Raw genomic sequence first — 27,396 nt, forward strand, 5'->3', positions numbered from 1 at the left:
GCAGAACGATATGGAATGGAACAAGCATTTAAAGATTGTAGTGGGGAATGAGAATGATCGATTGGGAGAGTGTTAGGGGAGTGTGGTTAATCTGTAAAGCATATAGCACATTAGTCTTACTCATTCTCAAGTACTGCTTGAGTGTTTGGTATTGCCACCAGGTCAGATTAAAGGCAGACATCAATTCAAGGGCAGGCTGTTAAATTTGTTTCTGGAAGGTTTGATCAACACACAAGTATTATGCAGATGCTTTGGAAACTCAAATGGGTATCCCTATAGGGAAGGCAACTTTCTTTTTGGGGAATGATATTGAATAAATTTAGAGAACTGGCATTTGTTTTGTTTTGAAGACAAATGAGTCCGCCAGGTCCAGCTCTAGGCTGATGAGAGGCAAGTTAAGTGATCAGAGGCTGACTGTAGGACAGTCCTACTGCCACCAACATACGTTTCAAGTAAGGACCACAAACCTAAGATAAGAGAAATTAGGGCTAATACGGAGGCATAGAGATAGTAATTTTTCTCTCATTCTGTTTGTGAGTGAAACAGGAAGAGAAATGTCTAGTAGTGGTACAACATGCCATCCGTCATTCACCATATGGGTGCTTGCGGAGCTGTAGATGTAGTTGTAGATGTTGAAACTGATTATAACAAAAATAAATTAATGACTTAAATTGTAGGTGACAAAGATTTATTTCGTGAAATAGTGTTTTGGCTGTGGTTCACAGTGTTTTCTGTGTGAAGACTCAGTATATTTTGCTTCTACCAAAGAAATGTAAGTGAATCACACATTTTAAAATTTTGTTATTATTCTCTGTGAAATTATAGATGTAATTTGGTTCTTCATTATACCAGCAGTTTTCCACTTCTTGTGTGCTGTTTACTGTTACTTTTTAGGTCACAAAGGTGTAGATCAGTATCATTGTACAGTAGGCAGTTCTCGGGAGAAACGTGTGTGTGCACTCCACACTCGAGGGAAGTAATGCTCCGGTGTTGTGGTCATACGTGGTGCAGACGGTGCAGCACATCCCATATTTGGTGCAGACTGTCGTACCACGCGCCCTTGCAATGGCAGCATCTCGGTCAGGGTACTAGTCTCGTTGGTGCGAGTGTGTCTCTCATACCACACCCACGTGTCTGCACATTTCCGCTTGGATGCCTCTATGGAACTGCAAAATACAACAAACACTCAAAGTACTGTGTAACATCTCACTAGAAAATACAGTCACTATTCTTCTAAAATACAACAAACAGTCAAAGTACTGTGTAATATCTCACTAGAAAATACAGTTATGTTGGAAGCTGAGGCTACGGAATGAAAGTTTAAGAACTTTATTTTTTTATTAAATTTCTTTTTGTGTGTACTTGTCACATTATGACATTTGCAAACATCACATTGTTTACAAATATAATATAAATGTGCAGATAAAAAATCTACTTACCAACCAGCGGTAAGAGAAAACAGTTATAAAAGGTTGGGATATGCACAAGCTTATGCAGCCAATGGCACCTTTTTCTGGCAGTTGGGGTGAAGGGAATGCAAGAGGAATGAAGGAAAAGCATTGGTGATATTTAGGAAATGGGAAGAGTTAAAGAAAAATCACCCAGAACCCCAGATCAGGGGAGACTTTTTGTAAACTTGAAAGTTATTTGTTTAGTTTCATGATATCACTATCACAGTTCCTAAAAATTCCATTTTACATGAGAACTGCAACTTTTATTCAGTTGGTCACAATACACAGGTGTACTAAGCACCGCATTGAAAAAAACTCCAAGATTAAACAATGCTCAAGTAATATCCTATTTACATATCAGACGTTTGGCTTCAGGGGTTGAGTTAAGGGCTCCACTGTGCCTGTGGGTGATGAAGGAGTGTGTGGAAGGAAAAAAAAAAAAAAAAAAAAACAGACTCATCTGTCATCACAGTGTTGCTTTTATGAGTTAAGTAGACAATCTTATTATTGACTGTTCATCTTGTTTGTAAAGCATAATTACATTTGTAGAATGTCAAATATAATATATGTGTAATAATACATTGTTGTTGTCATTGTTCTACTTATCAGACTGAAGACTGGTCTAATGGAGAGCCCTCCACTATAGTGTATCCTGTGCAAGACTTCTCATGTTACGACTACTACTGCAAATTACATTCATTTAAAATGCTTTGTGTGTTCAATCCTTGGTCTGCATGTACAATTTTCATTCCTCACACTTCCCTCCATTACTAAATTAACTATTCATTGGTGCCTGAGTATGTGTCCTATCAGCGTAACCCTTCCTTTAGTAGAGTTGTACCCTAAAGCTCTTGAATTCATACATCTTCATTACTTACTTGATGGACCCACACACTCAGCATACTGTTCTAATCTACAGCATTCCTCTGTAGCACCAAACTTCTAAAGCTTTTATCTCTACATGTATCTACATACATACTCCGCAAGCCACTGTAAGGCACCTGGCAGAGGGTACCCTGTACCATTACTAGTAATGACCTTTCCTGTTCCACTCACAAATAGAGCGAGGGAAAAATGACTGACTCTAGTATTAAGTGCACATGTTTCACTCCATAACGTTACACTCCAGACAAATACTTTTACAAAGGACTTCAACACTTAAATTTGTATTCCATGTTAACATGTTTCAGAAAATATTGTCTTGTTGTCAGTCTGCTAATAATATCCTCTTTACTTTTGCCATCATGAATTATTTTGCTGCTCAAATAGCAAAACTTGTCTATTAATTTTGGTGCCCCATTGCCTAATCCAATTTTCTCATCAATGGCTGGCTTAATTTGACACACTCTATACTCCTTGTTCATCTGTTTTTGTTTATCCAAGTCCTTTCCCTTCTAGGGCAAAATTATAATATTGTCAAAAAACTATTAAATGTTAATTTATTTTCCCTAACTTTAAATTATATTAAAAAAATGTTGTTGGTTTATTTTACTGCATGATTTATGTAGCATTGAGTAATGTGGGGAATAGGTTACAGCTGTGTAGTATTGAATAATTTTGGGAATAATTTACAACCCTGTCTCATGCTCTTTTTTAATTACTGTCTCCCTCACATGTCATTCAGCTATTAGTACTGCAGTCATTGCATTCTATATACTACATGTCCATCTAAATCTACACCTGTACTCAGCAAACCATTGTCAAGTGCATGGTAGAGGGTATGTCCTATTGTATCAGTTATTATGGTTTCTTCCTGTTGCATTTATGTACGGAGCATAGAAAGAAGAATTGTTTGAATGCCTCTGTGCGTGCTGCAGCTATTCCAATCTTCCAGTCGGAGGCAACTTTAACCTACCTAGTATAGACTGGGATGTCTATGGATTCATTATAGGTGGTACAGACAAGCCGTCGTGTGAATTGCTTTTAAAAACATTATCCGAAAACTGTCTTAAGCAGCTAAATCAACAGCCAACGTGTAATGGAAATATTTTAGATCTGGTAGCCATGAACAGACCAGACCTCATCGATGGTGTCAGTGTTGAGACAGGGATTAGTGATCATGATGATGTCATTACGACTATGGTTATGAAAGTTAAAAAGTCGGGCAAGAAGGCTAGGAGAGTATTCTTACTAGAAAGAGCAGATAAGCAGTTGTTAGCATCCCACTTAATAAATGAATCGACTTCATTTACTTCCGGTACGATGGACGTGGAAGAATTATTGGCCAATTTTAAACACATTGTAAATCAAGCATTGGAGAAGTATGTGCCAAAAAAGGGGGTTACAGATGGAAAAGACCCACTGTGGTTTAACAGCGCAATTCGGAGAATGCTCAGGAAGCGAAGACAGTTGCACTCGCGGTACTAGGAAGATTGGGAGAATGAGGCCAGGCAAACGTTAGTAGAGATTCGTGCTGTTGTAAAAACAACGATGCGCAAAGCATTCAACCACTACCACCGTTATACCTTAGCAAAAGATCTTGCTGAAAACCCAAGGAAATTGTGGTCTTACGTGAAATCGGTAAGCAGGTCGAAGGCTTCCATCCAGTCACTCACTGATCAGTCTGCCCTGGCAACGGAAGATAGCAAAACGAAAGTTGAAATTTTAAATTTAGCATTTGAGAAATCTTTCACAAAAAAAAGGTTCAAATGGCTCTGAGCACTATGGGACTTAACAGCTGTGGTCATCAGTCCCCTAGAACTTAGAACTACTTAAACCTAACTAACCTAAGGACATCACACACATCCATGCCCGAGGCAGGATTCGAACCTGCGACCATAGCAGTCGCGCGGTTCCGGACTGCGCGCCTAGAACCGCGAGACCACCGTGACCGGCAAATCTTTCACACAGGAGGATCGTACAAACATACCTTCGTTTGAGTCTCATACAGATTCCCGTATGGAGGACATAGTGATAGACATCCCTGGGGTTGTGAAGCAACTGAATGGGTTGAAAATAAATAAATCACCAGGTCCTGATGGGATTCCAATTCGGTTTTACAGAGAGTACTCTACTGCATTGGCTCCTTACTTAGCTTGCATTTATCGTGAATCTCTTGCCCAACGTAAAGTCCCGAGTGGCTGGAAAAAAGCGCAGGTGACGCCTGTATATAAGAAGGGTAGAAGGACGGATCCTCAAAATTACAGACCAATATCCTTACAGATCAATATCCATATAATGAATTTCCTTGAGACAGAGAAGTTGCTGTCCATGCATCAGCACAGCTTTCGCTCCTGCGAAATGCAACTCGCCCTTTTTTCATGTGATATCTTGTGAACCATGGATGAAGGGTATCTGACGGATGCCCTATTTCTTGACTTCCGGAAAGTGTTTGACTCGGTGTCCCACTGCAGACACCTAACTAAGGTACGAGCATATGGGATTGGTTCCCAATATGTGAGCGGCTCGAAGTCCTCTTAAGTAATAGAACCCAGTACGTTGTCCTAGATGGTGAGTGTTCATCAGAGGTGAGGGTATCATCTGGAGTGCCCCAGGGAAGTGTGATAGGTCCGCTGTTGTTTTCTATCTACGTAAATGACCTTTTGGATAGGGTGGATAGCAATGTGCAGCTGTTTGCTGATGATGCTGTGGTGTACGGGAAGGTGTTGTTGTTGAGTGACTGTAGGAGGATACAAGATGACTTGGACAGGATTTGTGATTGGTGTAAAGAATGGCAGCTAACTCCAAATATAGATACATGTAAATTAATGCAGATGAATAGGAAAAAGAATCCCGTAATGTTTGAATATTCCATTAGTAGTGTAGTGCTTGACACAGTCATATCGATTAAATATTTGGGCGTAACCTTGCAGAGCGATATGAAGTGGGACAAGCATGTAATGGCAATTGTGGGGAAGGCGGATAGTTGTCTTCGGTTCATTGGTAGAATTTTGGGAAATGTGGTTCATCTGTAAAGGGTACTGCTTATAAAACACTAATACAACATATTCTTCAGTACTGATCGAGAATTTGGGATCCCTATCAAGTCAGATTGAGGTAGGACATAGAAGCAATTCAGAGGCGGGCTGCTAGATTTGTTACTGGTAGGTTTGATCATCATGCGAGTGTTACGGAAATGCTTCAGGAACTCGGGTGTGGGAGTCTCTGGAGGAAAGGAGGCATTCTTTTCATGAATCGCTACTGAGGAAATTTAGGGAAACAGCATTTGAGGCTGACTGCAGTACAGTTTTACTGCCGCCAACTTATATTTCGCGGAAAGACCACAAAGATAAGAGAGATTAGGGCTCGTACAGAGGCATATAGGCAGTCTTTTTCCCTCGTTCTGTTGGGAGTGGAACAGGGAAAGAAGATGCTAGTTGTGGTACGAGGTACCCTCCGCCACGCACCGTATTGTGGATTGAGGAGTATGTATGTAGATGAAGACAATGCCTATGTAAGCAATACATAGGGGGTTGTCGTATATTCCTAGAGTCATCATTTAAAGCTGGTATTTGAAACTTTGTTAACAGAGTTTCTTGGGATAGTTTACATCTATCTTCAAGAGCCTGCCAGTTCAGTTCCCTCAGTATCTCTGTCACTCTCTCCCGGGATCAAACAAACCTGTGACCATTTGTGCTGCCTTTCTCAGTATTTGTTCAATATCTCCTGTTAGTCCTATTTGGTAAGGGTCCCGCACACTTGAGAAGCATTCTAGAACTGTTCACACAAGTCATTTGTAACCAATCTCCTTTGAAGACTGATTGAACTTCCAGTGTTTTCTACCAATAAACCGAAGTCTACCACATGCTTTACGCATGATTGAGCCCATGTGACCATTCCATTTCATATCCTTACAAAGTGCTACACCCAGGTATTTGTATGAGGTGGCTGATTCTAACGGAGACTCATTGACATTATAATCATCGGATACTATGTTTTTTGATTTTGTGGAGTGCAAACTTTTATATTTTTGAGCATTTGAAGCAAGCTGCCAATCTCTGTGCACCACTTTGAAATCTTATCAAGATCTGACTGAATATTTATGCAGTTACTTTCAGATGATAGTTCACCATAGATAACTTCATCATCTGCAAAAAGTCTGAGGTTGCTATTAATATTGTCTGCAAGATCATTAATATGAAACATCAACAGCAAGCATCCCACCACACTTCCTCGGAGGACATCTGAAGTTACTTCTAAGTCTGCTGGCTCCGTACCAAAAAATCCTCAATCCATTCACAAATTTCACTTGACACCTCATATGTTTATACTTTTTGCAATAAGTGTAGGTGTGGTACCGAGCCAAAAGCTTTTTGGAAACCAAGAAATTCAGCATCTACCTGCTTGCCTTGATCCAAAGTTTCAGTAGGTCATGAGAAAAGTGCGAGTTGGGTTTCACGTGATCAGTGTTTTTAAAATCCACGCTGGTTGGCATGGAGGAAGTCATTCTGTTCAAGATACCTCATTACGTTTGAGTTCAGAATATTTCTAAGATTCTTCAACAAATTGATGTCAAGGGTATTAGATGGTTGTTTTGTCGATCACTTCAATTACCGTTCTTGTAGAACTGGACATGGGTTTTTGTTTGAAGGACCTACGATATAATCAGAAGAGGGGCTAACTCAGCCACAAATTAATAAGGAATCTGATAAGGATTCCATTGGGCCCTGGAGATTTGTTCAATTTTTATGATTTCAGTTGTTTCTCAACATCACTGACACTAATACGTATTTTATTCATCTTATCAGTGGTACAAAGATTAAATTGGGGCTATCTTGTTTGTAAAGGAAGTGAAAATGGAGTTAAGCATTTCAAATTTTGCTTTGTGACCCTCAAGTTCAGTTCCTGTCTCGTTCACTGGGGACTGGACCCTAACATTGGCGTCATTAACAGCCTTTACACATGACCAGAATTTTATGAAAGATCATTCTGCTACGTTAATCATTGAAGGCATCACTTATTGCACTCTTGACAGTGAAGCATGTTTCATTTGAAATATCTCTCTCTCTCTCTCTCTCTCTCTCTCTCTCTCTCTCTCTCTCTCTCTCTCTCTCTCTCTCTGTGTAGCCTTACACTTTGTTTTACACCTATTATGCAGTAATCTGTGTTTTCTTTGGAAGTTTCTTTACAGTGGCAGTATGCCTTGGAGGGTCCCTCCCATCTGAACTATTCTATTGTGGGTACATATTTATCCATTGCATGGTCAGTTATTCTGTTAAACTTATGCCATAGTTCCTCTTCATGTTCCTGTCCTGTGCTCTGAAAGTTGCAAGTTCCTTATTGAGATTTGAAGTTACTGGTTTTTTATCTAGTTTACTGAACTTATATATCTTTCTGCTTGTTTTAGTTGTCTTTTGTACTTTGGTAATCACTGTTGCAACAACTGGGTCAAGGTCACTGATACCAGCTTAGATGTGGCCATTCTCAAAGAGGTAAGGCCTGTTTGTTGCCATTAGATTCAATATGTTTTCATCATGGGTGGAGTTCGTGACCATCTGTTCTTAGTATTTTCCAGAGAAGGCATTTGGTATTGTTTTAAAGGATGTCCTATCACGCCTACCATTAACAAAACTGTAGTTTCCACAGTTGATTGCTGGATGATTATAAGTCTTCACCAATGATTACAGTATGACTGGGGAACTTACATGCAAGTGGACTGAGGTTTTCTGAAACATTTTCAGTTACATTAGGAGATGAGTCTGGCGGGCGATAGAAGGATCCGATTTTCATTTTATGCCCACCCCTGATACTGGGTCTTACCTAAACAATCTTAAATTATGAAATGAGTTATTCCCTTTTCATTGAGTTCTCCTCTTTAAATGCACACACAGTACGTGCAGTAAATGAATGATATTCCTAAACAATGGAAAACATTTTCACATTGATTTCAATTTCTGCAGCATTGTAAGCTTCAAACCCATACACAGGCCTCCCTGCTATCACTGAGCTAGACTCCTCCTGCCCACCTTATTGCTACTGTGATGTCCATAACTGTAAAATAGCATGTTGCATGAATTATGTGATTATGTTACTTTTCAGCAACTGTCATTAACATTACTACTGTCAGTAAGAAAGCTAAAAACTAGAGCTTTTTGTTAATTTTCAAAGGAACTTGCATTTTGTGCCCATTTTTTCCAGTTAACAGTTTCTTCTTCTTCTTCTTCTCTCTCTCTCTCTCTCTCTCTCTCTCTCTCTCTCTCTCTGTCTCCCCCTCTTTTCTTTTCTTTTTTTGTTTGCTATACAGAAGTTGGCTTCTTAATAAAAAGTTGTTTTCAGAAAAATAACCATTTTGAATGATAACAGTGGCTTGATTGTAAGGAATAGTGTTCACTTCTTTTTCCTTTCTTGCTTTATGATGAATATTTTGTGCAGGGAGCTTTCATAGAAAATCTATTTCCGTCAGAGCAACCTTGCAATACAAATTAAGCATTCTAGTCAGTCTCTTCAATGTATTTGCTCACAATTTTGTGTCACTTAACACAACACATGACATAAGTGAAATAACTGAGCCCTTGGCCGTGTCCAAAGAATAGAAGTTTTTACAAGTAACATCATTTCTCTGTTGTAGTGTAAACCTCAGTTTGGCAATATTATTCCCAGCTGTAACATCTGGTAAAAATCTGATACCACATTCTATCGGTGCGAAGAAACTTCTCCATTTGCAACGACAGCAGTTATGTCATTACTCATGCTGAATGAGGTGTGGTGCCTGATAGAATTTTGCACAGAGCACAACTTAATCATAGCTAACACTTGGTTCAAGAACCATAAAAGAAGGTTGTATACGTGGAAGAAGCCTGGAGATACTGACAGGTTTCAGATAGATTACATAATGGTAAGACAGAGATTTAGGAACCAGGTTTTCAACTGTAAGACATTTCCAGGGGCAGATGTGGACTCTGATCACAATCTATTGGTTATGAACTGTAGATTAAAACTGAAGAAACTGCAAAAAGGTGGGAATTTAAGGAGATGGGACATAGATAAACTGAAAGAACCAGAGGTTGTACAGAGTTTCAAGGAGAGCATAAGGAAACAATTGACAGGAATGTGGGAAAGAAATACAGTAGAAGAAGAATGGGTGGCTTTGAGAGATGAAGTAGTAAAGGCAGCAGAGGACCTAGTAGGTAAAAAGACGAGGGCTAGTAGAAATTCTTGGGTTACAGAAGAAATATTGAATTTAATTGTTGAAAGGAGAAAATATAAAAATGCAGTAAATGAAGCAGGCAAAAAGGAATACAAACGTCTCAAAAAGGAGATCGACAGGAAGTGCAAAATGGCTAAGCAGGGATGGCTAGAGGACAAATGTAAGGATGTAGAGGGTTATCTCACCAGGGGTAAGATAGACACTGCCTACAGGAAAATTAAAGAGACCTTTGGAGGAAAGAGAACCACTTGTATGAATATCAGGAGCTCAGATGGAAACCAAGTTCTAAGCAAAGAAGGGAAAGCAGAAAGGTGGAGGGAGTATATAGAGGGCCTATACAAGGGCAATGTACTTCAGGACAATATTATGGGAATGGAAGAGGATGTAGATGGAGATGAAATGGGAGATATAATACTGCGTGAAGAGTTTGACAGAGTACTGAAAGACCTGAGTCGAAACGAGGCTCCGGGAGTAGACAACATTCCATTAGAACTACTGACGGCCTTGGGAGAACCAGTCCTGACAAAACTCTACCATCTGGTGAGCAAGATGTATGAGACAGGCGAAATACCCTCAGACTTCAAGAAGAATATAATAATTCCGATCCCAAAGAAAGCAGGAGCTGACAGATGTGAAAATTACCGAACAATAAGTTTAAAAAGTCACAGATACAAAATACTAAAGCGTATTCCCTACAGACGAATGGAAAAACTGGTAGAAGCTGACCTCGGGGAAGATCAGTTTGGATTCTGCAGAAATATTGGAACACATGAGGCAATACTGACCCTACGACTTATCTGAGAAGCTAGATCAAGGAAAGGCAAACCTACATTTCTAGCATTTGTAGACTTAAAGAAAGCTTTTGACAATGTTGAATGGAATACTCTCTTTCAAATTCTGAAGATGGGAGGGGTAAAAAGTAGAAAGCGAAAGGTTATTTACAATTTGCACAGAAACCAGATGGCAGTTATAAGAGTCGAGGGGCACGAAAGGGAAGCAGTGGTTGGGAAGGGAGTGAGACAGGGTTGTAGCCTATCTCTGATGTTATTCAATCTGTATATTTAGCAAGCAGTGAAGGAAACAAAAAAGAAAAATTTGGAGTAGGTATTAAAATCCATGGAGAAGAAATAAAAACTTTGAGGATCGCCGATGACATTATAATTCTGTCAGAGACAGCAAAGGACTTGGAAGAGCAGTTGAACGGAATGGACAGTGTCATGAAAGGAGGGTATAAGATGAACATCAACAAAAGCAAAACGAGGATAATGGAATGTAGTCGAAATAAGTCGGGTGATGCTGAGGGAATTAGATTAGGAAATGAGACACTTAAAGTAGTAAAGGAGTTTTGCTATTTGGGGAGCAAATTAACTGATGATGGTCAAAGTAGAGAGGATATAAAATGTAGACTGGCAGTGGCAAGGAAAGCATTTCTGAAGAAGAGAAATTTGTTAACATCGAGTATAGATTTAAGTGTCAGGAAGTCGTTTCTGAAAGTATTTGTATGGACCGTAGCCATGTATGTAAGTGAAACATGGACGATAATTAGTTTGGACAAGAAGAGAACAGAAGCTTTTCAAAGGTGGTGCTACAGAAGAATGCTGAAGATTAGCTGGGTAGATCACACAACTAATGAGGAGGTATTGAATAGAATTGGGGAGAAGAGGAGCTTGTGGCAAAACTTGACTAGAAGAATGGATCGGTTGGTAGGACATGTTCTGAGGCATCAAGGGATCACCAATTTAGTATTGCAGGGCAGCGTGGAGAGTAAAAATCGTAGAGGGAGACCAAGAGATGAATACACTAAACAGATTCAGAAGGGTGTAGGTACCTGGGAATAAAGTTATGCATCCACCAAGAACTTTTTATCTACTGATAGATTGAAGTCAAAGTTTTACTTCTGTCCTGGAGTTGTGATATTGTCTAAAAGAGGTGAATAATTGGATTGGGTTTACTCTTTTAATAATAGGTGTGGGGATGTACACACTTGTTTTTTAATTTCTAAAATTTCTAGCTGGTTGAGTTTAGCCCCCTTTTCCTCTGTGTGTAAGACTTGTCAATCTATTATGTATTTGTGGGTATTGTTTAGGCAATGTTCTGGAAAGGGTGAATCAGACTTCTTCAATCTCCATCTTCTGTGATGTTCTTGAAGTCTGGTGCAGATTAGCCGCTCCATCTTCCCAATGTAACAAGACTGACTCCTACCACATGTGATTTTATAAACCCCACTTTATTTGATGACTCTGTTGTTTGTCTTTTGCATTGAACAAGCAACTACCTGTTGTCTGAGGGACACAGAAAAACACATAGAAACTCTTTGTCTTTATCCTGTTTCATGTTTTTCCTGTAGAGGGTACTCTGCACCATTAAAAATAACCCCAAATATATAATAGATGTACAAGTCTTACACACAGAGGGCTGACAGGAGTGGCCGAGCGGTTCTAGGCGCTACAGTCTGCTAGAAATTTTAGAAATTCCCACTCCTATTATTAAATGAGCAAACACCCAATTCAATTATTCACCTCTTTTAGACAATATCACAACTCCAGGATAGAAGTAAAACTTTGGTCTCAGTCCATCACTAGTTAAAAAGTTCTTGGCAGATGCATAACTTTATTCTGACTGTGTTATTCCATATGTAATTTGTTAAAAAATGGTCATTGAAGTAATTTTACATTATGCCAAGTATCGATAAATTAAGAAGTTGAGATGACTATATTTGCCTTATCATCATGTTTATCTGTGCTTTTATCACCTTTGGGAATCAGTAATGTACTTGAAAACGGGCTTATAACCTGAAACCTAGATTATGCAGTAACAATAATAAATTTTGTGAAACAAGGCAAAAAACAGTGTTTGTTTAGATAATTTGCAATGTTTCACCAAGAACCCACATTCATTCAACGAAAATAGAAGGCATCACTGAAAATAAGTTTTCCTTGTGAAGTAAGTAGGAAGAATTTTTGTGTAAGAAATAGACTACAATTCAAACGTAAATAAACTTCCTTCTGCTGTTTGCCTATAAGTACATATGCTAGGTATGTAAGCTCAGATGTCTGAGGTAGACCAAAGCATACTGTTGCCAACGGCACTGTCCCAGTAAATCATTGTGGTGGTCAAACAACTTTTGGGTTGTTATAAGCTTTGCTTTGTACTTCACAGCGAGTTTCTCGTTCATAACACTCACTCTGTTGATTGTGGAAAAGATAATAGTATTGATTCATTTCATTTTTCAAAACAGTGAGTGGTAAATCTGATGAGGAGGAATGGTAAATCTGATGAGGAGGAACTTTGGGATGTTTATGGCACATACTGCAGTGAAAGTGCAACTTGGTTGCCCATTTTTGTTGCAGCAGAGAAGTGTATATGATATTTGAAGATCATCTCCCTTCCTGGGAAACTTCAGCAAAGTACAGTATCTAAAGAGTGACTATTAACTGCCATGAATTTTGTTCATCATCTTTAAGATTAAGACTTCTACCATTATTATCCAAAAACATTTGTCGTGTCAAGTGAAAATTTGTGCCCAAGTGGAGTTTAAACCTCAACACCCTGCTTACTGCAAGCAATTTTGTAAACCAATTAGTCCTCAAGACTCAGCAATTTTACCATCCCATTACTTCCAAACACTGCAACCAAACATTCTCTAATGGGGCATATGGCAATAACACCACTGGTTTGCTTGAAAAGTTGCTCAACAACAAGTGAAGATAATGCATTTTCAGTGGTTAATTATAAACTGTTAAAAGCTGTGCACTTCCTCTGTAGAGCCACAAATTAATTTTTGACGGCAAATTGTTGACCTGAAGAATTGTGATGAGCAAATGTAATTTATTTTAAGGAGGCAATGAAATACATATACAGGGTGTTACAAAAAGGTACGGCCAAACTTTCAGGAAATATTCCTCACACACAAAGAAAGAAAATATGTTATGTGGACATGTGCCTGGATACGCTTACTTTCCATGTTACAGCTCATTATATTACTTCTCTTCAAATCACATTAATCATGGAATGGAAACACACAGCAACAGAACGCACCAGCATGACTTCAAACACTTTGTTACAGGAAATGTTCAAAATGTCCTACGTTAGCAAGGATACATGCATCCACCCTCCATCGCATGGAATCCCTGATGCGCTGATGCAGCCCTGGAGAATGGCGTATTGTATCACAGCCGTCCACAATACGAGCACGAAGAGTCTCTACATTTGGTACCAGGGTTGCTTAGACAAGAGCTTTCAAATGCCCCCATTAATGAAATTTCAAGAGGGTTGAGGTTAGGAGAGTGTGGAGGCCATGGAATTGGTCCGCCTCTACCAATCTATCAGTCACCGAATCTGTTGTTGAAAACATACGAACAATTCAACTGAAATGTGCAGGAGCTCCATCGTGCATGAAGCACATGTTGTGTTGTACTTGTAAAGGCACATGTTCTAGCAGCACAGGTAGAATATCCCATATGAAATCATGATAACGTGCTCCATTGAGTGTAGGTGGAAGAACATGGGGCCCAATCAAGACATCACCAATAATGCCTGCCCAAACGTTCACATAAAATCTGTGTTGATGGTGTGATTGCACAATTGCGTGCGGATTCTCGTAAGCCCACACATGTTGATTGTGAAAATTTACAATTTGAGCATGTTGGAATGAAGCCTCATCCATAAAGAGAACATTTGCACTGAAATGAGGATTGACACATTGTTGGATGAAACATTCACAGAAGTGTACCTGTGGAGGCCAATCAGCTGCTGATAGTACCTGCACACGCTGTACATGGTACGGAAACAACTGGTTCTCCTGTTAGCACTCTCCATACAGTGACATGGTCAACGTTATCTTGTACAGCAGCAACTTCTCTGATGCTGGCATTAGGGTTATCGTCAACTGCACAAAGAATTGCCTCGTCCATTGCAGGTGTCCTCGTCATTCTAGGTCTTCTCCAGTCGCGAGTCATAGGCTGGAATGTTCCGTGCTCCCTAAGATGCCGATCAATTGCTTCGAATGTCTTCCTGTCGGGACACCTTTGTTCTGGAAATCTGTCTTGATACAAACGTACAGCTATTGCACCGTGCTAATCCATACATCAAATGGGCACCTGCCAACTCCGCATTTGTAAACATTGCACTGACTGCAAAACCACATTCGTGATGAACACTGACCTGTTGATGCTACATACTGATGTGCTTGATGCTAGTACTGTAAAGCAATGAGTCGCATGTCAACACAAGCACCAAAGTCAACATTACCTTCCTTCAATTGGGCCAACTGGCGGTGAATCGAGGAAGTACAGTACATACTGACGAAACTAAAATGAGCTCTAACATGGAAATTAAGCGTTTCCGGACACTTGTCCACATAACGTCTTTTCTTTATTTGCGTGTGAGGAATGTTTCCTGAAAGTTTGGCAGTACCTTTTTAAACATATGATTTGGCGCAATAGTTATATGTTGCAGCATCAAAATTATAGAATGAAGGAAAGTATCCAATTTATGCAATACAGCGTATGCCACTGCAGCCTGGCTTTGTGTTCTGCCCTGACAACAAAGTACGTAATGTATAAATTGGGTACTGTCCTGCATTCTTTCATTTTGATGCAGTTTATGTATGACTGATCTGGATCCAAATGATCATATTTGGACACACGATCTGTAATTAACCCTCGAGTGGGTGCACCATTTTTCATAACATGAGTGTGCGTGCTGTCTTTATATTGCCAACATATATTAGCAGAATGACAGTTTAATCTTAGTTTAACTAAACAGCAATAAAATAAACTTACATAATATGAGCCAAAGCACTGTTTAATTAAACTATAATGAAATGGACCTTCATCATATAACTATGTTGCCACAGACAGTGTTATCCCTTAGTAATGGACCACTTGCAGCATTAAAAAGTGCAGTTGCATCAGATCCCAGACAGTCTCTTGTTTGATTTCTAATTATCTTGTAGACAATTGCCTCGCTCTGTGATCGTGCTGCTAGTGCGCACTCTGGATCACTTTCCTGCATGGATCACAACGTTTTTTTCTCCCCTAGTTCTCTGTTTTATATTACTGCTGCTCACTTGGGTGCATGAAAATACCATTTGTCACTGTGTTAGCTAAAGAATAATGACCGAATAGGTATGGGCTCACAATTGTGAAACAACAGTGGAACCGTGCAGAACATTTTTATTTGTGGTTGATGCACATTATATCTAGGCACATCCACTGGAGGGTAATGCTGTTCTGTATGCCTGCAGATTGTCTGTTATTTGCCAAAACTGGCAGTTTGAATAAAGTGACTTGCAACTGTTGTACCAAATCATTATTTTTCAAAAATGTGATGTATTGTTTAGATGAGTTCTGGTTGATTCAGTGACTAGAAAATGAAAAAGATATGTGTGAGAATCTTGTTTATACTACTCCTTTGATTGTAGTATTACAGTATAGTGAACCTGTGTAATTAAATTGATTTACCTTGGTGATATGATGCTAGTGTCCACGGGAACCCATTTACATTCTATTTTTGTTACAACTGGCTGTATCACTTTACACTCTGGCTCTTCTTTGCGAAGGTCATCTTTTGTCAGTCCCTTTTGTTTCCATATGATGTTGCCAGCTGTTGGTTCAGTTCAAAGGAAATAATTTAGTGTAAGAACAAAATTAATAGCTCCCAGAAAATTACACACAAAAATTGTCTAATAATCAAGTATGTTGATTGTCATTATGCAACTTCCACATTTTTAAAATTTTACAGGGTGCCCCACATAAAACTAGTACACCTCATACCCAAGATTCAAGTAACAATGAACTAAGTAAAATAATAATAATAATAATAATAATAATAATAATAATAATAATAATAATAATAATAACATTAAAGGAACATGTATTACCTGTTTGTAAGAGATGCTAGAAGTGGTAGAAAAGGGCATCCAGGTGTCGCTGACTTCATGTGATGACTGTTCAAGCAACATGCTGTAATTCTGCACACATGGTGGAGATAATTTCTCTAGTAATGTTCCATTTAAGGTTGTCTGTTGTACTTATTTCTGTGCCTCATAAATAAAAATCACATGATATTAAGTCCGGAGGTCCTGGCCAGACACCCTTCTGACAAGTCTGTCTAGGAAAACATTGGTATTGTGGCGCATGCTTTGGTTGTAAGTTGCTCCATCTTGTTGCAGTAGTGCGCACAGCTTCTTACCTTTTCATAGAAAGAGTCAAAGATCTCTAGATATCTGGCACTGTTTTAGCTGTAGTTGGAAAAATACGGGGCCAATAGTGCACATGCCGGACAGTGCTCACCAAACACCTATCTTTTCTGAGTGGTAAGGTTCTTTGTGCAGAATGTGTGGGTTGTCCTGCAACCAGTATCTGTAGTTCATGGAGTTTACATAACATGATGAATGAAACCAGGCCTCTTCTGACGTGTGAAGTAGAGCAAGGGATCCAAGTGACCGTTACCAGTTGATGTCAACAGCCAGTTACAGTAATGAACTCTCTCTCTATTTTTTTTTCCTGATCCTCAAATTTCAGCTCTTGCACCTCATTCAGATGGTATGCTTTTAATTTCATATGTACAAGGGAGATCAACCTGTTGCGAGGACTTCTCGTAAAGTTCATGTGAATTCTGTCTGTAGTTTCAAGGGTCTTCACTGTTGGTAGCCTATTCCTGTGCACATTCTGAACGGTTCCAACAGCCCTCCATTTCTTGTACAGATCTTGAATGTTGTTGGGTGTGGGGAGTTTCCTTCAAGGATACATTGCTTGAAACATTCCTTTACATTCCTTGATGGATCCTGTCTTTATGTAACACTCTACATTATCAATTCACTGTTCTAATGCAAACTACACCATTTCTGTAACAACTTTACAAAATGAGTTTTCGACAACAACTGACGCATGAACACACAGCTGCTCTCAACTTTCTGATAAAATGCAATGTAACCAACTTGTGAGACATTGTTTCCACTTCACAAGCAGCTCTACTAGATATCATTATCTGGTACATGAGGTGTACCAATTTAATGTGCAAGCCTTTGTACTAAACATATAGCTGATTTGGGGGTAGTTACTAATTGCTCATTATAATCTTGGCAGCTGTTTTTAATAGCGACATTGAAGATGACTACAGGGGATTATAAGACACTTTCTTCTAATACACAGGTTTAGGCTTGTCAGACAACTCGAATTGTTATTGAACAATCACTGACTGCTATTTGTTGCTTTGCAGTGAGACGTGTGTTATTCAAATGTGATGTGTCAGAAGCATTTCAGGTTTCTCCATTTGCCTTATGATATCTCCCTAGTATTTATCTTTCTGCAGGAAGGAGTCCATTCATAGGAGAAATTTTCTTCTAAATTTGTGATGTGCCTCCTGTACAAAAATGATCTGGGACAGAAAAACTACACATAGAGTACACATACATGGTAGTTGAAAAGTTCTCAAAATTGGATGAAAATAAAATAATCATTGTTCTTATTTTACATCAAAGTGTCTGCCTTAATGAGTTTCATCTCCAAGGAAGCACAAGAAGTGGCAAACACGAAGTGTCACAAGAAAGGCCCATGTTAATGTCATGGTGTTCCTGATGTATGTGTTGTCCTATGAGCCTGTTGTCTGTGAGAACCTCAAATTGCTTATTGCTGAACTGCCCCTTCCCTTTCACCTCATAGGACATTTTAATGCACACAGTGTACTGTGAAGACCCAACATCTCTTGCCTCAAGTGTTCAGAAATTGAGGTTCTCGTACAAACTGAAAATATTGTACTGATGAGTATGGGTCACTTTAGTCATCTTGTCACTGCCACAAATTCATCTATAGCCATTGACCTCTCCTCCTGCTCACCTGCCCTTGCAGGCACTGTGCAGTAGGAGGTGGACTATGACCTTCATGGGAGTGACAATTACGTCAACTGGATCCATCTGCCAAATGGAGCAGTTGACAAAGGGAGGCTGGTGTGATGGCTGGTCTGAAAGACTAACAGGATGCTTCACAGCCAGTGAACAATGGATCATATTACTCTTGTGGTTCACTGAGCCACTGACACATCAATTCCCAAATCATCAGGAACACGTAGGAGGCAGACTGTCCCTTGGAGGAATGATGAATTTCGTTCTGCAATCAGGGAGAGAAAGTTAGCTGTGTGAAGGTTCATTCTGTGTCCTGTGGATGAGAATCTTGTCACCATATGGGTCAGGGAGGCAAAGGTGGGGAGACTAGTCAGTAAGAAGACGTCATGGCAAGAGTTCTTGAACTCCACAAGTAGATCCACATCCGTAAATAATGAAACCATTAAGAGGATATCCTGATGGCACTTGTGACTGCCAAAAGCAGCTGTACAAAAGCAGGGATACCTCCTAACAACACTGAGAGACACTGGCTGGATAATGGTTGAAATTTATAACATTATGGGCAATAATAGCCAGGAACCAACATTCCATCAATATCAGACGAGACACGGAGGTTCTTGGGATTTCTGTGTCACCAACTTGGAGGAATATAACTAGCCTTTCTCTCTCTGGGAGTTGTATTCTACATTGTCAGTAGCTTGTGATACTGTGCACACTCACATCCAGGTAACATACAGAATGTTTAAGCGGTTAACCAGCATTCAAAGGAGGTCCTCCTTCAGATTTTTCATAACATTTGACAGACAGGAATGTTTCCCATTTTGTGTAAAGAAGCTACTTAATGTCAATTTTAAAACCAGGGAAGATGATGCTAAACACAGTAGTTACAGTATGCTGAGGTAACAAAAGTCATGGGATAGCAGTATGCACATTGCTGTCATTTGTAGTCAGGTGATTCGTGTCAAAAAGTTTCCAACATGATTACTGCTGCGCAACAGGAATTAAGTTTTTGAACGGGGAATGGTAGTCGGAGCTAGACACACGGAACATTCTATTTGGGGAATTATTAGAGAGTTCAATATTCTGAGATACACAGTGGCAAGAGTGGGCCGAGAACAGCAAATTTCAGACAGTACCTCTCACCATGGATTACGCATTAGCTGATGACGTTCAATTTAACAACCAGGAGCAGTGGTATTTGTGTAGAGTTGTCAGTGCTGACAAACAAGCAACACTGCATGAAATAACTGCAGATCTGGGACTTATGACAAACATACCCGTTAGGACAGTGTGGCGAAATTTCGCATTAACGGGCTATAAAGCAGATGACTGAAGCGTGTGCCTTTGCTAACAGCACATCATCTGCAGTGGCCTTCCTGGGTTTGTGACCATATCGGTTGGATCCTGGATGACTGGAAAACCATGGCCGGATCGGATGATTCCCGATATCATTTGGTGAGATCTGATAATGGTACGGTTTGAGTAAGGTGCAGACCCCACAAAGCCAATGGAGACACTGCACTGTGCAAGCTGATGATGGTTCCATAAATGGTGTGGGCTGTATTTACAAGGAACGGACTGGATCCTCTGGTCCAAGTGAACTGATCATTGACAGGAGATGGTTATGTTCGGTTACTAGGAGACCATTTTCAGCCATTCATGGACTTCATATTCCCAAACAGTGATGGAATTTTTATGGATGACAATGCACTATGTTGGTGGGCCACAATTTTTCACGATTGACTTGAAGAACATTTTGTATAATTTGAGGAAATTATTTAGCCATCCAGATCACCCTACATAATCCCATTGAACATTTATGCAAGATAATCAAGACGTCAGATCATGCACAAAATTCTGCACTGGAAATACTTCACAATTATGGGTGGTTATAAAGGCAGTATGGCTCAGTATTTCTGCAGGGGGCTTCCAATGACTTGATGAGTCCATACCACATAGATTTACCGCACTACGTGGGGTAAAATGAAGTCTGAGATGATATTAGGAGCTATCCCATGACTTTTGTCACCTCAGCTTATTATCAGTCTCACTAGCTGCACAGGAAAGATGCTGGAGCGAGTGGTCAACTGGCAACTAGGGGATTCTCGAAACCAGGTCACACCAAGTGCGAGTTTCAGAACGTATCACATAGTACACAATAACCTGAGCTGCTAGGAACAGAGTTTAACAAGCTTTCTTTGATAAGAAAGACCTTGTCAGTGCATTCTTTGATTTGGCGAAAGGCCTACAGTACTGCCTGGAAACGTATATTTTTGTTCTGACCCTGTGAGTTTCTGTGGACATCTCCCCACTTTCGTACAGTCATTGCTATCAAACAGGTGTTTCATGTCAGGAACCAACTGTTTGAAGATTTTAAGCAGGAGAATGGCATCCCTGAAGGGTGTGTTTTAAGTGTCATGATAAGCTGTATTACAGTGATTGTAAGCAGACCTGTGCAGTACTCCTTACTCGTGGGTGATGTCTCCATCATATGTGTGTCCTCCAACATTGTAACAGCTACTCAGTGATGACATTTGACGATCAGCCGGTTGGAGGAATGGGTGAACACTACAAGTTTCAAGTTTTCTTTGGAGAAAATATTTGTGTTGGTTTTAAACACACACTCTCTCTCTCTCTCTCTCTCTCTCTCTCTCTCTCTCTCTCTCTCTTTAATTTACCTATTTTAAAACCTTGGGATACCATTCTCACTTACAGGGAGAAAATGCAATACCTGGGCCTTACTTTTGATGGAAAACTGACGTGCCTGCCATATGGATTTAATAAGCATGCCAGATTTATGGATCAACACAGCCTTCATACTGTAAAATGCTGGAATTGGCTCATCATCAGAATATTAGGCTCTCAACAAGACCAGTGTCTAGCTTGTTTGCTGAGGCTGCTCAGCCTGCACTGTCCAACATCTTCTCCTCATGATATGCCTCACATACAGGGCTCTGTCTGTTCCAAAATTGCCAGCATCCATCCCTGCTGCCCAGCAGCTGCTAGATTAATTTTTGAACAGAGTGGTTACAGGGTGATTACATTTTTAAAACTAAATTTTATGAGATTTCAAATTGTCATTTGGATTTTATTAGTATTTATGCCAATGGGTCTAGGCAGGGGTGCTCTGTTATGCCACTCATATGTGTCCTTAGGATGGGGCTCATGTAGCAGTTTTCAGTTTGTGGAATTTTTTGCTGTCCTGAGGGCAGATGAGATGACATAATCGCAAGTAATTCCCCATCTTCCCAAAATATCCTTGCTATTGGTGAGATGTACCCACTAAATAGGGTGATGTGAGATGTCGAAGATACTCTCCTTTTCTTGAAAAGGCAGTGAAAGGAAATAATTTTCTGCTGGGTACCATAGGATGCGGTATCTGGGGAAATGAACTTGCAGCTGATGAGGAAGCTTGCTCTCTTCAGCTTCCTGCTCACTGTTCAGCCCCCTTGCAGGCAATCCCTACATGCCTAACCTAGAAGACCATGTGTTGATGAGAGGCTCAGTAGCTGGATGTAAGAAACAATGAGCTGTATTCGATGAAACCTTCAGCGCAACCACAGCTTATGTCCTTCCTGTCACTATGAGCTGAGGAAGCTGCCTTTCCAAGGCTCAGAGAGGGACACCACCAATTAACAAACGGCTCTCTTACATATTAAGGACCTGTCAGTATATCAGAGATGTCGAACACAGGTGTCCATTCAGTGTACTTTAATGGGGCGTGTTTTATATGATGACCTCATGGCAGATCTGTTTCTCCCAAAGGTTCAGCCCTATATTTTAAGTGACAATGAGGTGACTTTTGTACCTTAAGTTTTCTGTGTCAGGGCTCCTTCCTGAAATATTGTGTATAAGATTTTAGTGTGTCGCAGAGTTGCTTGGTCACCCATTATTTCCAAATAGTCACTCAGCTACAATAATCTGGACTGTTTTAAATGTACTTCTATTGATATTTTGTGTAAGGGGCATTCAAAAAGAAACGAGCCAGAGCCGTAATTACAGAAACCAGTACCTGTATGTTAGAAGTATTGACCTTTGCTAGTGAGACACTTGTCCCTCTTGTGACACAAGATGGTGAATGGCTGTCTCATAAAGTTTCCGGGGCTGTAATGTGAACCAGTTCCGCATGTGCAGCTGGATGTTGTCATCTGAGGTGAATCGTTTGCCCCCTCAGAGCCTTTTTAAGGGGGCCAAAAATGGCGTAATCGCAGGGAGAGAGATCTGGACTGTATGTAGGGTGGCCGAGAAACTCCCATTTGAATTTCTGCAGGAGTGCCGCGACTTTGCAGTGTTGTGGAGCAGAATGACGCTACGGGTGAGATTTCCTAGTCATTTTTATTTGAACGCATGGTGAAGGGTGGTCAAGGTTTGTGAGTAACGCTGGGCATTTACTGTTGTCCTGTGATGCAGGAAGGGAATCAGAAGGGGGCCATCTTGGTCAAAAGAGAACGTCAGCATAACCTTTCTTGCACTCGTGTGGATGACGACGTCCAGCTGTATGTGCAGAACTGATTCACATTGCAGCCCCGGGAATTTTATGAGACAGCCTCCACTGCCTTGTGTTACTGTGTGACAAGTGTCTCAACAAGCAGGGTCAGTACTTCTAACATACAGGCACTGGTTTCTGTAATTATGCCTCTGGCTCATTTCTTCTTGAACACACCCTATACTTGGTTTTATCTAGGTATTCTGCTGTGTTTTATGTGCATTTAATGGCTGGTCATTTATGAAACTCCTAGTGTCACTCATGTTCTAAATTCTTAGTCAAAATATCTACGGGTGTACTGCCAGTCTACAATGTCCAACGGGCACAATATTTCGGCGATCATACATGTCGCCATCATCAGGTGAACTGACGGACTGAGCTCCTGTGAACGTGCCGGTACGGAGATCCGTACGCTATGGCTGCTCAGAGGGAACTGGATTCGGTCGCGGCGGCGGCCCATTTAAATACCCTCCGCCCGCGGCGCGCTCCCTCCACCGTCCATGCCCCGCGCCATGGTCGCGCAGTGCAACAGATTGTGACGGCGTCTGAGATGACATCGGTGTGATGGCTCTGTCCGCCGTGGTCGTCACAACTATACGTTTGCTCGATTTACTCTTGATGAACCCAATCGATGGTTCCCAAGCCTTGCTAAGATTATAGCCACAGTCACGGTTTATGAGGTCATTATTGGTGCGAATTTCGATGGCCTCTCTAACAACGCTGTCCCAGTATCTCGAATCCTCATGCGTTCGTACTCCATAGCATGATTTTCCAACAATGTTCAGCGACTACCGATTTGCTCGCATACATCAGTCGAGTGTGCCTCTGTTGTTCACGGCATTGATCCTCGACGGTACGCATCGTCTGACCAATATACGACTTGCCACATTGACACGGAATCTGGTACACGCCGGCCTTCCTCAAACCGAGGTCATCTTTGGCGCTCCCCACCAGTGCACGAGTTTTATTCAGAGGTCAAAACACAGTTCCGACCCGGTGTTTCTTCAAAATGCGGGCGATTTTCCCCGAGAATGCGCCTGTATATGGAATAAACGCAGTGCCTACCTCCTCCCTCGTGATTTCATCCATCTCCACAGGTTGTGCTGTAGTGGTTGGGCAGAGAGCACATTGAATCTGCCACTCTGAGTACCCATTTTTTCGAAATACAGTTCTCAGATGTTCCAATTCCTGGGGTAGACTCTATGCATCAGAGACAGTGCGCGCCCTATGTACTAGAGTTTTAAGTACCCATTCCTCTGTGAATGGTGGTGGCAGCTGTCTGCGTGCAAATACAGATCAGTGTGTGTTGTGTTCCGATACACCCCATGACCTAGGGTGCCGTCAGCCCTTCTCTTGACCAAGACGTCAAGGAAAGGTAATTTACCCTCCGTTTCAGTCTCCATACTGAATTTGATGTTGGGGTGTATGTAGTTTAGATGTGTAAGGAAGTCAAGGAGTTTATCTATCCCATGTGGCCAGATGACGAACGAGTCGTCCATATAACGGAAAAAGCAAGTAGGTTTCCATTCGGATGACGACAGGGCTTCCTCCTTGAAGATCTCCATATACAAATTCGCTACCACCGGTGAGAGTGGGCTACCCATGGCGACTCCCTCCGTTTGTTCGTAGTATTCTCCATTAAAAAGAAAATAAGTGGAAGTCAAGACATGCCTAAAAAGTTCAGTGGTCTTCTCGTCAAACTTTTGACTAATCAATTCTAGTGACTCTCGCATGGCTACCCTCGTAAACAAGGAAACGACGTCAAAACTCGCCATGATATCTGACTTATCCAACCTGAAGCTATCAAGACGTTTAACAAAATCCATGGAATTACGGATGTGATGAGGGCATTTCCCCCACATAAGGACTTAATATTCCCGTCAGGTATTTGGCCAACAAATGTGTAGGTGCCCTGATGTTGCTGACATTGGGGCGTAATGGTACCCTCTCTTTGTGAACCTTCGGGAGTCCATATAGCCTAGGCAGTCCGGACCTTGGTGTAACAATTTCTTAGTGTCACCCTCCGGTAAATCTGCGTCCTTGAGAAGCGACCTCGTCTTGTTCTCCACCTTCTTTGTAGGGTCAGCGCTGATCTTCCGGTAGGAATTGTCATTTGGCAGGCTCTGCATGTTATCAGTGTAGTCCTTATGGGAGACAACAACTGTAGCATTGCCTTTGTCAGCCGGTAAGACAACAATTTCAGAGCGCTCCCTCAGATCACGAATGCCCGTCCTCTCTTTACTGGTGATATTTGACTTCATCGGCTTGGATTTCGTCAACGCACGACAAGTTTCACAACGTATTTCCTCAGCTGATCCAGGTGGAAGTCGAGCTGCAACCTGTTCAACGGCACCAACAATTTCTGCGACCGGAGTGAACTTGGGGGTGGGAGCGAAGTTGAGACCTTTCTGCAAAACCGAGACCGCATCATCACTCAACACCATGCCACTCAGATTGATGACAGTCTTGCACGGAACCTGCAGAGATGGTTTGTCGAGGCGACGTGAGAACTTAACTGTTCGTGGTCCCGTTGCCTTCTTATGGGTGGAATCAGCTGCAACCGAGGTGACACCATCAATCCAATCCCAGGAAAAAGAAGTGAAATTACTAGCCGAAATATTGTGCCCGTTGGACACTGTAGACCGGCAGTACATCCATGGATATTTTGACTATCAAATACGCCGGGAGAAACTCAAGAATCACTTCTAAATTCTTGTTTGTTAATACAGATTAGTTTTAAAATTTAGTGTTTCTTTCCTTCCTTTTTTTTCTTTTAGATTTCCACCACCCTCTTTTCTGTTTATTTCATGCAAAGGCACTGATAGTCTCCCCATTTAGCACCCTAAAACACTAAACACTAACTTAAACAATATTATGGAAAGGTAGATTGCTACTCACTATACAGATAACATGTGGAGCTGTAGACAGGCCCAATGTAAAGACTGTTGCAAATAAGCTTTTGCCCAAAGCCCTTTTTCAAAAAAGAAAAATGTGCACACATTCACATAAGCAGGCACACCTCACACACATATGACCACTATCTCCAGTGACTCAGGCTAAAAAAGTGCCTGGCTGGAACAGCCAGACATAGCAGTTATGTGTGAGGTGTGCTTGCTTTTTTCACTCACGTTTACCTCTTAATCTGTTCTCAGATCCTGGTATGTTTATTTCTTGGTTCAAATAAACAGTGTTCTATTTAAGGGTTCTATTTAAGGTTGTTTTCTTTTTTTAACTTAGAGTACAACCCCCAATTATGTTCCTATATATTGTCAGGTTTTATTAAGTTATTCATGAAATTGACAAAAGCTTGTTTAGGGACTAAGCACAATATGACAACTGCACAGTGTCTCTTTTGCAGACTATTATTTACATCCAGATTGATTAGCATTCTGATTTTGTTTCAACCTTACAATTCTTAAATTATTTTTATGGCAGTAAATTTGCCAAACACTTCTTGTGTATCCTTTTTATTGAATTTGACAATGTTATAGTTATTTTGTCTTGTTTCTTATAACTTTATATACATACCTTTGTATTGCAACAAGAGCAGAAAGTATTTTCTGAGCCTAACCTGACCTATGTCATTAATTTACTAAGAAACTTGTTCCAGCATGGAAGGACACGGAATTTTTCTGTTGTATCCCATCCACAGCACAGTTCTGTGTCTACAAAAAAAAAAAAAAAAAAAAAAAAAAAAAAAAAAAAAAAAAAAAAAAAAAACTGCAGTCTCTGTATTTGTTATATAAGTGATGTGTGCACAAAACATACATTTGGCATGCCAAGAAGTCTGATACTATGTGTCTCCAATGGTTAATTGTGTGAATAAAATTTAGCCACTTATGACTATTCCATTTCATCGTGTCTTTACCTTTAATGAATACTGTGCCAAGTAAAATTCTGTGTTATATTCCATGATGACTTATTCACTTACATATTTTTTTCTTGTCATAGTATGGACTGCTGGTCCCAATTGTATAAAATACTGTGTTGTTCAGTGCATTAAGATACTCTTCACAGCTGAAAGGTTTTCCAGATTCTGCATTTTTTGAAAAGTAGAGAGGATAACGAGGTCCTGAAAAAATATTTTTTATTATTAATTTTATTTGGAGTAGTAGATTTTCATATCATATTTTGCAGCCAGTAGATACCCATCTCACCTACTATATCAATAATGTTTTGTTGTATGAGAATGCTGGTTGGTTACTTTCAAATGCTAATAGAGTTTGTAACAACTTGATCCCCATTTCAGCTATTGGTGATTATGGCCCATAAATCTCTCTTGGTTGCTAACATAATGTACATTACACATATATCCATTTAATAATGAAGATTATGAAAATTATTTAAATTAAAAATTCTAATTATTTATACTTACTCATTCTGTTATTGCTTTGGGTAAATTTGACAATTTGTGTGTGTTACAGTTGCTATGTCAACAAGTGACTTCTGATAGGCAGTTGTTCTGCTGCAGCAGTCTTATGTTGATTTTGTTAGTTCATAGATGTTGATAATAAAGTAATATATGCCT

General features: G+C 40.3%; 2 protein-coding genes across 2 annotated transcripts in view; one reads left to right on the forward strand and one right to left on the reverse strand.

The window, feature by feature from the left end:
- The window catches only part of LOC126355080 (ELMO domain-containing protein 3-like), a 100,687-nt gene that overhangs the window by 27,213 nt on the left and 46,078 nt on the right, over window positions 1-27,396 (forward strand). The gene's annotated exons all lie outside the window — the stretch shown is intronic.
- On the reverse strand, window positions 672-27,333 carry LOC126355081 (uncharacterized). Its single transcript, XM_050005265.1, has 4 exons — window positions 27,244-27,333; window positions 26,800-26,940; window positions 16,002-16,143; window positions 672-1,166 (listed from the first exon to the last, which is right to left on the reverse strand). The coding sequence occupies exons 1-4, from the start codon at window positions 27,245-27,247 to the stop codon at window positions 917-919; spliced, it is 537 nt and encodes a 178-aa protein (XP_049861222.1). The 5' UTR covers window positions 27,248-27,333; the 3' UTR covers window positions 672-916.

This window comes from Schistocerca gregaria, chromosome 3, assembly GCF_023897955.1.
Source record: "Schistocerca gregaria isolate iqSchGreg1 chromosome 3, iqSchGreg1.2, whole genome shotgun sequence".
Classification (NCBI taxonomy): domain Eukaryota; kingdom Metazoa; phylum Arthropoda; class Insecta; order Orthoptera; family Acrididae; genus Schistocerca; species Schistocerca gregaria.

What these genes read in the sequence shown, in the direction of transcription:
- LOC126355081 (XM_050005265.1), bottom strand. An exon ending in CTATGACAAGAAAAAAATAT is followed by an intron (nt 16,144 to 26,799) that starts GTAAGTGAATAA and finishes CTGAACCAACAG; the next exon opens with CTGGCAACATCATATGGAAA. An exon ending in ACTAGCATCATATCACCAAG is followed by an intron (nt 1,167 to 16,001) that starts GTAAATCAATTT and finishes TGTATTTTGCAG; the next exon opens with TTCCATAGAGGCATCCAAGC.